Here is a 10,150-nt window from a genome sequence, read left to right on the forward strand (position 1 = left end):
CATGCTTTTACCTTGCAGAATCCGATTAACACCCTTACACCAGTTATGTAGTATGGTTTTAATTGTAAATTTTAATACTAATTTAATTAAATTGATTTTATTGGACTTGCAAGTTATAAATTCAAAACTTACCTTATCGAGTACAATTGATGCTATTGTATTTATTAAAAACCTTGAATGTGGCTGTTCATTTAAACAAAAGTGAATAATTTTTACAATATTATAAAATGCTTCAACAAAACAAGAAGTAGGATAACATAATCTTTGAATGCCATTGGTATATTTCCTTAAATACAGGAATATATAGTTTTCAGATGTATAATTGGCAGAAAACATCGTTTTTCTACAATCTGAACAATGAATGAGATTTTAATTTTCTTTAAAATAAATCCTGCAACATAACTGGTGGAAAGTTCCTGAATTTTCTTTACAATTGGAATGTTTGACATTGTTATTGGGCCAGAATAAGATATTTTATAATCATCATCATCTGGAGATTGTAATATATTTGAATTAAAAAATTTTGCCATTGGCAAACATCAATTGACATTAAAAGAATCATCCTCCAAGTGCTCCAAAACGTCCTAACTATTTGACTGCTAACCAAGATTTTTTGAAAATATTGATTTGAAAATGAAATATTTACTAAATAATGGGTTATATTAAACATAATTTAATTTAATTCATTTTAAAAAATGACTCGGATCCGAGCCGTGAACATATTAGTTATATTTTTACTACGTGTGCTAAGTGACTCGGATCTGAGTCACTACTATATTATTCAAAACAAATGAATTAATATAAAGTTGAATTTTGAAAGTATCCAAACAACATCTTTGTAAAGCTTTGCTGATCCATAACCACGACAGAAAGGTTATTTTCAATTAATTTTATTACCTGTGCAGTTCACTGGAATTTAGAAAGTAAAGACAGGTCAAACAGTTTAGGTAGATTGAATGCCTGATAACTAGACTTCGGCAAATATGCATATTGCATATTTTGCATATTGTGCATATTTTATGCAAATATTTCATATTTTGGCATATTTGTATAAAAGTTTGCATAAAGTGCATAAAAGTTCAGATTTTTATACTGTATTTGAAAATTTTTAAACATACCAATTTATTTCAATTCTTGTATAAAATTTTGTAGTCATTTTAATCAAGAAATGATCTAAGTACGTAATCTCTACAGGTACAAAACATTTACAATTTCAAAGAATATCAATTTAAGTAGCCCTCAACATTCTTAGAAAGTCTCGGTCACTGAGGCATTCAGTTATTGGATAATCGCTAAGGGTTCGCTCATTTGCATTTTATGATCTAATCCCCAAATCTATCTACAATTTATTGTATCTTAACAGTAGGTAAACGGCTAATAGTTTTGTTCCTAATTTAGGGATTTTCCAAAATCTCCCAGTTTATTGAATTAGGTACCTAAACATTTCTAATTTGATGCTCAGATTTGTAAATCATTTTTGTTTTGATATTCAAAGCGTAAACACTCGTTGTGCGTAACAAAAAGGAAGATTGTGATTTTATAACGCCTAAAACAACCAGTGCTTCAACTTGGATTAAACCTTATAAAGAGCTGTCTATGGATATGGGAAAAATCTACTGTTCAGTCTGTGGCAAAATTGTAAGTATCTAATATTTTCTATTAAATATCTAATATTTCATACATACAGGGTGTTTCCAAATGACACTTACAACGTTTGACTGTAGATACTTCTCGAAAAATTGAACAAAACGATATAGTTAATGAGGGGTCAAACTTATTTACTTTTCGAGATACAGGGTGTTAAAATTAAAAAAAAATAAATTCTTTTAGTGTTTGAACTTGTGTGTGCTGGTAAATCTTGTTTCAGATTATAATATCTGAGAAGAAATGGACTCGATTGATACTTTAAACTTTATTGTTCTTTACACTTACATCGGTAATAATTGACTGAGAGCCTGTTAAGGGCAACTGTCATACACTTGACCTTTGGCGGCGTTGCCAGTACAGTGTTGTCAGGTGCATTACAAAAAATGAAAAGTAAAAATATACGAACATAACTCCCCCCTTTGAAGGGACTTCAAAGTAACATACAAAGATTAATGAAAGTAAATACACAATAGTAATACAAAAATAAAATGGAATTGTCTTTAATGGAATTTAATCACTAAAATAAAAAAAAATTTAATTCACTGTGTCCTCCTCTATAGGCAAAGGACATAAATGTCTTACAGAACGGATCACAACTTTTGAAGATGTTTTCACTTCTGCCACTCGCGAAACTCCATCCTTTCCAGGGAACAAACGTAGAACTCTTCCCATTGGCCACTTGCCTGGAGGTTGTTGATCATTCTTGATTAATACTAGTGTACCAACAGCAATCGGAGTAGCCTGGTTTTTCCATTTATATTGAAAACGCAGTTGAGAAATGTATTCTTTTGTGAATCGTATCCAAAATTGTTGATATAATTGTTGGACAGATTGTAGTCTAGACAGCCTGGTTGGCGGAGCTTCTGATACGTCAGGTTCAGGAAGCATTGTAATTGGACGATCAATTAAAAAATGTGATGGGGTAATGGGTTCTAGGTCATTAGGATCATTTGATAAGGAATACAGAGGTCTCGAATTTAAGATTCCCTCAATTTGAACAAGAAGCGTATTGAAGTTTTCATAAATTAAAATTCTATTTAACATTGTTCGCTTTAAAAAATGTTTTGTGCTTTTTACTGCTGCTTCCCATAGACTACCAAAGTTGGCAGAATATGGGGGTATAAAATGCCAATGAATATTGTCTTTTGACGCATATTGAGTAATAACATTTTCATTTTTTAACAAGAATATTCCAAATTCTTTTAATTCATTTCTCGCTCCAACAAATGTGCTACCGTTATCTGAATAGACATCTGAAGGTACTCCTCTTCGAGAAGTAAATCGTTTAAGACAAGATAAGAAACATTCTGTTGTTAAATTTGATACTAATTCTAAGTGAATTGCTTTTGTGCTAAAACAAACAAAAACACAAATGTAACACTTTAAAATTTTGCATCCTCGTCCTGCCTTATCCTTTAAAGGAAATGGTCCGGCATAATCAATGCCTGTAAATTGAAAAGGCAAGGAGGGTTTAATTCTATTATCTGGTAAACTAGACATTGGATATGTAGCAAAAGATGGATTAAATTTAAAACATGTAATACAATTTTTTGTTGTTTGCCTAGCTAAACTACGTCCACCTATTGGCCAATAAAATTGTCGTATGGATGCTAAGAGAAGTTGAGGGCCAGGATGTAATAAAGCAGCATGCTTATGTTTAAAAATTAATTTCGTCAAATTGTGCTTTGAAGATAATAAATATGGATGATGTTTATATATTTCTAAGGAAGTAAATTTAAGCCTACCGCCCACACGAAGTAAACCTCGTTCATCAAGAAATGGTGATAGAAAACTCAGTTTGTGTTTTGGGGGTAATGATTTATTTTGTTCTATAATTTTTATTTCCTCTGCAAAGGATTCGAATTGTGCTAATTTTATTAATTTCAAATTAGCGTAATTTAATTCTTCAACTGATGGAGATCCATATTTTCTCTCAGATTTAGATTTCCTTAGATTGAAAATAAATCTTAGTATACTTATAAGAAGTAATTCTTTGTAACTTTGTTAAATCTGAATAAGTTGTGAATAGAGTAAATTGATTCATAATTTTTGAAGTCAGTACCTTGTTAACTTTCTTTAACTCTGGCAATTCTATAATTTGATGAGTGTTTGAATTAACCAAGTGATCAATAGATTGATATAAAAAATCTGGTCCCATCCACCATAAGTTCATATTGATGAAAAGTTCTGGCACTATTCCTCGAGAAGCCAAATCAGCTGGATTCTCTTTAGTGCTAACATAAGACCACATAAAATTACTTGTAAGATTCTGAATCTTTGCTACACGATTTGAGACAAAGGTTTGTAACTGGTTTGGTTGTTTTTTGATCCAACATAAAACTATTTGAGAGTCAGACCACATATATACAGGTACAGTGGATGAGATTGCATTAATAGTTTGGTTTGTTAATTGAGCTCCAAGAAGAGCTGCACAAAGCTCCAGTCTTGGTATTGTAACCGACTTTAGGGGTGAAACTTTTGTTTTTGAACAAAGTAGTCTCACTGTATATGCTCCATCTGAATTGATGCTACGCATATAAAGACAACTAGCATATGCTTGTAATGAAGCATCACAGAAACAATGAATATCTACTAACTTGTGACTTGTACCTATTACCATTCTTGGAATTTTAAGTGTATTTAATTGTGACAATTGATTGTAAAATTGAAACCATTTGATATGTACATTTTCAGGAACTGGGTCATCCCAGGGTAGTTTAATTGACCATAAATGTTGAATAAGAATTTTTGAAATGATTATTACAGGACTAAGAAGACCCAATGGATCATATATTTGGGCAATAATAGAAAGTATTTGTCTTTTAGTAACAATTTTATCTAATGGAATGGTGGTGATCTTATATCTTAAAATATCTTGTTTGCTGTCCCATTGAGTACCTAAGGTTTTGAAACTTTCGGATTCTCCTATATCTAAAACTTTATTAGGAATATCAGTTAATTCAACTTTCTCTAAAACAGCAGAATTGTTTGAAACCCATTTTCTAAGTATAAAATTGGCAGATTTTAACATGGATGAAATGTCATTACAACGTGTTTGTAACTCTTCAATATTATTAGATCCCGTCAAAAGGTCATCTACATAAAAATCATTGTGAATAGTCTTAGATGCAATTGGAAATATATTTTTATACTCTGTAGCTACTTGATTAAGACATTTTATTGCTAGATAGGGTGCAGATTTTATCCCATATGTAACAGTATTGAGTTGATAAGAGGATAAATTGTCCTCAGGTTTGTTTCTCCAGATTATGCACTGCAATGGTCTGTGATCACTGTGCATTAGAATTTGTCTGTACATTTTAGATACATCTGCAGAAACAACATATTTGTATAATCTAAATCTAAGTGTAATATCAAAAATATTATTTAAGACCTTTGGTCCCATGTATTGCAAATCATTTAGAGACCACCCAGAACTAGTGGCACACGAGCCATCAAAAACAACTCTTATTTTTTATGTTATACTTGTTTCCTTTAATACAGCATGATGTGGTAAATAATAGTGTGAGCTTGTCAAATTATCTACTGAAATTTTAGTCATGTGACCTAATTGTATGTAGTCTTGAATAAATTGTTTGTATAAATTATAAAATATAGTATTTGATTTAAAACGTTTTTCTAAAGACAAGAAACGTTGAATTGCTTTCTCCTTTGAGTCACCTAGTAGTGTAGGAGATGATCTTAATGGAAATTTTACTATAAATTGTCCATTTTCATGGCGAGAAGTATCATTGTGAAATAACTCTTCACAATGCAGTTCATCGGTTGACATTTCAATAGAATTATCTAACTCATTAAGTTCCCAAAATTTTTTTAATTGATGATCTTCTGGTATAACAATGTCTTTTAAAAAATTGCAAATAGAATAATTAACTGAATTATTTATAGCACCAGAAACGATCCACCCTAACTTGGTATTTTGGAAAATTGGTTTATTTTTTCCTATAGTAATTTTTCCATCCAATATTAAGTCCCAAAATAGTGTAACTCCTATGAGCATATCAATCTCATTAGGTGAGTAAAATAGTGGATCTGAGAGCTTAATATTGTCTGGAATTTTAATATTTGTTATATTAACCTTTTCTGAAGGAATAGATGATGAAATCATAGGGGTTACATAGCAACACACATTACATTGAAAATTACTGACATTGGAGAATATGGTTAATGAAGTCTTTTTTGTCAATGTAGACATTACTTGATTTATGCCAATAATTGATAAATTTGCAGAAGATAATGGCACACCTATTTTCTTACAGAATGCTTCTGTTACTAGATTTGATTGTGCTCCAGAGTCCAATAAGGCTCTACCTACTTGAAACTTGCCACTACTGTCTCTAACCTTGAATGTTACTGTGGATAATAGAATTGATGCATTTATTATACCTTCTTTGATATTTATAGAACTTGGATTTGTTTGAAATAACACAGTAGACTGCTGACTTGTTTGATTACCTGTATTATTGTAACTACTACTTGTACTAGGTTGACTACTTGAATTATTGAATACTAAAGGTTCATTTGAATTGTTATTTTGTTGATTTGTAACATCATTATGAAGAAAAGTATTATGTTTTCGTCCACACTTTTTAGAGGACCCTAAATTGCAAGTATTCTGAAAATGTCCAATGCGCAAACAGTTAGAACAAAGTTTTAACAGTTTTATTTTTTCCCATCGTTCATTGACATTTAGTTGCATAAACTTTTGACATGAATAAATAGAATGTTCACCCTTACAAAAATTGCATTTGAACTTATTAATAGCCAAATTTACATGAGAATGCATTTGTGCATCTTTTGTTTTATAGAATTGATTTGATGCTTTAGAAAATTGATTAAATTGAGGTTTCACATTCACTTCTTGTTGTGACTGCAAAATATCTTGTCTCTCTTTCAAAAAATCTACAAATTCATTTAATGTAGGAAGCTCTGTTTTTGTATGAAATTCTTTCCATTTATGTTGATTAATTTTATCTAATTTATGATAAATTATATGAATAATTGTCATATCCCAAAGTGACTCTTTTGTTATTTGCATGCTTTCAAGAGCGGATAAATGTATTGAAACTTCATCTAATAAATGCCTGAATTGTAAAAATGTATTTTTATGCAAAGGAGTTATATTGATAACAGACTGAATATGAGTATCTACAAGGCATTTTTTCTTATCAAATTTATCACATAGCATTTTCCATGCTCGTGGATAATCTTGTGTTTCCTCGCAACCCGATATGGCTCTTTTTGCATAGCCATCTAACGCAGCTTTGAGAAAATTGTATTTTTGGCTCTGATTAAGTGTTGTATTTTGATCAATAGTTGACATGAATGATTGTTTAAAGTCTAACCAGGTTTCGTATTCCCCATTAAAAACAGGAAGCTTAAGCTTAGGTAATAAAATATTTTGAAGTGAATCATGCACTGGAACATTAGATTGAATAGGAGAATTTTTATTTTTATTTAGAATGTCTTTTAAAAATGAAATAGCTGTAAAGTATTTAGATTCAAACGCGTTTCTTTCTGAAAATTGTGAAATTAAATCTTTTTCCTCGCATTTTTCTTCAATTTCAGTTTGTATAGTTTCAAATTGATTAATCAAATCCTTACAATTTTCATACCGCGATTGAATGTTACATATATCTACTGAATTAGTTTCGTCTTGAATTGAACTAATATAGTTTTCTAAGATCGTTATTTTTTGTTTAATTGAGCCTCTATTTCTGATCAAAGTTTTCATGTCTTGAGCCATTATTTTGAAATTAATGTCTAATTTTTTACTGAACAATGTTTTGTTGTTATTCAAATTGAAACAATCTCAAAATCTTAGGTTAAAGTAAGGAATAAGGAAATGGAATTATGAAATAGGACTAACCTGAATTGTTGTCTATTCTAGACGTCTAGTTAAATGTTTGTGAATACGTCACTTGTTTTTGAAGGTCACTGAATTGGTCGATTGTAATCCTTGGTTTCTTGGCGATGGCTGTGAGTGGCTGGCTGACTATAGATGTCCAGTTAAATTGTCACTGTAACGTCGCTTCTTCTTGATACTCGCTTGATTGGGCAACTTTACCGGTTCTCTTGGGTGAACGCTGAAACTTGTCTTGGAAACCACGCTGCTTTTGGCGCAATTTTTGTGAATAGATAATATTGATGATTATAACAATTAATAATTGAAATTGTTTTATATAATTGCTTCTCAGATATACGGAACGAAGGACCAAACTTGTTTGAACTTGTGTGTGCTGGTAAATCTTGTTTCAGATTATAATATCTGAGAAGAAATGGACTCGATTGATACTTTAAACTTTATTGTTCTTTACACTTACATCGGTAATAATTGACTGAGAGCTTGTTAAGGGCAACTGTCATACACTTGACCTTTGGCGGCGTTGCCAGTACAGTGTTGTCAGGTGCATTACAAAAAATGAAAAGTAAAAATATACGAACATTTAGTTAATAACAACAATAACTTTAAAACCAATAAACGTATTTACTTGAAATTTAGTACTCGTAGGTTGTTTTTAAATGAAAAATAGCTTCCTTTAGTGAGAAAAAATTGTCCATGGTACAATACAATGGTGTGTGTTTAGAAAAATTTTTCACCTTTACTTTTTTTTATGAAGTCAGCTATTCTAAAACACAATTATTTTTATTGTAATTGAATTAACAAAGAAAAAAACTTTTGTTGAATTTTAAAATAAGTTATATGATGTACTAATGGTTAGTAACAAAAACTAATTTGTGGATTAATACTGCATTTAAAACACTTGTGTTTTTTTTTTCCAAACCAGTTATTTGATTAACCAAAAACACCTTGTATATTTTTATATTTTAAAGGTTGGGTTAAAATAAAGGTTTTTATTTTTATTTATAGATAGCATGTGAGAAGAAATTTCAGATAGACCAACATGTGAGAACTGCTTCACACATTGCAAAAAAAGGAAAAATAGGAGGAAAACATCAAACTTCAATGGCTAAATGTTTCCAATCTACTTCAAAAAAATTAGATGAGCAAGAAACTTTTAATGAAGACTTGTGTCGCGCATTAGTGTCTGCAAACATACCGCTTTCAAAATTAGCAAATGTAAATTTTAGTTCGTTTCTAAAAAAATATTGCAAACTTAATGTTCCAAGTGATCGGTCTCTAAGAAGAAATAATGTGAATGGGCTATACTCGTCGGTGTTAATTAATATTAAGGAAGAAATTGCAGATAATTATTTTTACATATCTGTAGACGAAACCACTGATTCCTCAGGAAAGTATATTGCTCATTTATTGATTGGTGTTCTTAAAGAAGATACCTCATCTTATTTCATGCCAGCAACTTGAGAAAACAAATGCTTTAACAATTTCGCGTTTTATACAAGAAACATTAGCAACTATTTTCTTCCGACAACTATTCCTTCTAATAAATTACTGCTTATTTTATCGGATGCTGCTCCTTATATGGTGAAAGCAGGACAAAATTTAAAAATATTTTTCCCAGATTTAATACATGTTACTTGTGTAGCGCATGGATTAAACAGAGTTGCAGAGGAAATACGAAAAAAGTTTCCTCTTGTAAATACCATGATATCCAGTGTCAAAAAAGTATTTCTTAAATCTCCTATAAGAATTCAACTTTATAAAGAAATGCTACCTAACATTCCTCTTCCACCACAACCTATTTTAACGCGATGGGGAACATGGTTAGAAGCAGCTAATTTTTATGCAGATCATTTTGTTAAAATAAAGAACATAATTGATACGTTAACAGATGAAAGTTCCCAATCTCTTTTGGATTCTAAACAAACTTTTCAGAGTAACTTGCTTCAACAAGAACTTTCATTTATAAAATCAAATTTTAGTTTTGTTCAAAAAACAATTACTCAGTTAAAATCACCAAAACTGTCATTGTTCGAAAGTACAGTATTAATAAAAGAATTTGCGTCATGTTGTCGGAACGTTAGAGGTAATATTGGAAAAGATATTTTAAAAAAATTTGAAGCTACTATGGAAAAAAATAAAGGTTACCATATTCTTTCTGAAGTAGTCAGTGTTCTAGCTGGAAATATTTCGGAAACAATTAATTTAGAACCAAATGTTTTGGTTAGTTTGAAAAATGCTCCCGTTGCATCAGTTGATGTTGAACGAAGTTTTTCCATATATAAATATATGTACTCAGACAGAAGCCACAAGTTTTTGTTAGAAAATTTTGAACACCACTTGGTCATTTATTGTTACCATAATTCTAAATAAGTTTATTCATACTTAAAAATGATGTAGTTACTTAAAATAAATGTAAATCTTAATGAATAGTAGGAAATATTTAGTTATGTACACTTTTTTTTTAAATAAAATTGTTACTATTTTACGATTTTTTTATTTATTTGTATGCATATTTTGTAAAATATTTGCATATTTTCGGGTAAACACGTGCATATTTTCTACATTTTTATTTGCATATTTGCCGAAGTCTACTGATAACGAATTGAACGATTTAAA

General features: G+C 30.3%; 1 protein-coding gene across 1 annotated transcript; it reads right to left on the reverse strand.

The window, feature by feature from the left end:
• Positions 1 to 2,181: 2,181 nt before the first annotated feature.
• Positions 2,182 to 7,414, reverse strand: LOC140450724 (uncharacterized). The gene is made up of 5 exons (XM_072544395.1): positions 6,709 to 7,414; positions 6,443 to 6,642; positions 5,134 to 6,283; positions 3,624 to 4,977; positions 2,182 to 2,998 (listed from the first exon to the last, which is right to left on the reverse strand). The coding sequence occupies exons 1-5, from the start codon at positions 7,412 to 7,414 to the stop codon at positions 2,182 to 2,184; spliced, it is 4,227 nt and encodes a 1,408-aa protein (XP_072400496.1).
• Between the last annotated feature and the right edge of the window lie 2,736 nt (positions 7,415 to 10,150).

Source organism: Diabrotica undecimpunctata, chromosome 9, assembly GCF_040954645.1.
Source record: "Diabrotica undecimpunctata isolate CICGRU chromosome 9, icDiaUnde3, whole genome shotgun sequence".
Lineage (NCBI taxonomy): Eukaryota > Metazoa > Arthropoda > Insecta > Coleoptera > Chrysomelidae > Diabrotica > Diabrotica undecimpunctata.

What these genes read in the sequence shown, in the direction of transcription:
- LOC140450724 (XM_072544395.1), bottom strand. Translation starts at nt 7,414, where the DNA reads ATGGCTCAAGACATGAAAACTTTGATCAGAAATAGAGGCTCAATTAAA. An exon ending in ACATTTATCCGCTCTTGAAA is followed by an intron (nt 6,643 to 6,708) that starts GCATGCAAATAA and finishes ATCATAAATTAG; the next exon opens with ATAAAATTAATCAACATAAA. An exon ending in TGCTGTATTAAAGGAAACAA is followed by an intron (nt 4,978 to 5,133) that starts GTATAACATAAA and finishes TTGTTTCTGCAG; the next exon opens with ATGTATCTAAAATGTACAGA.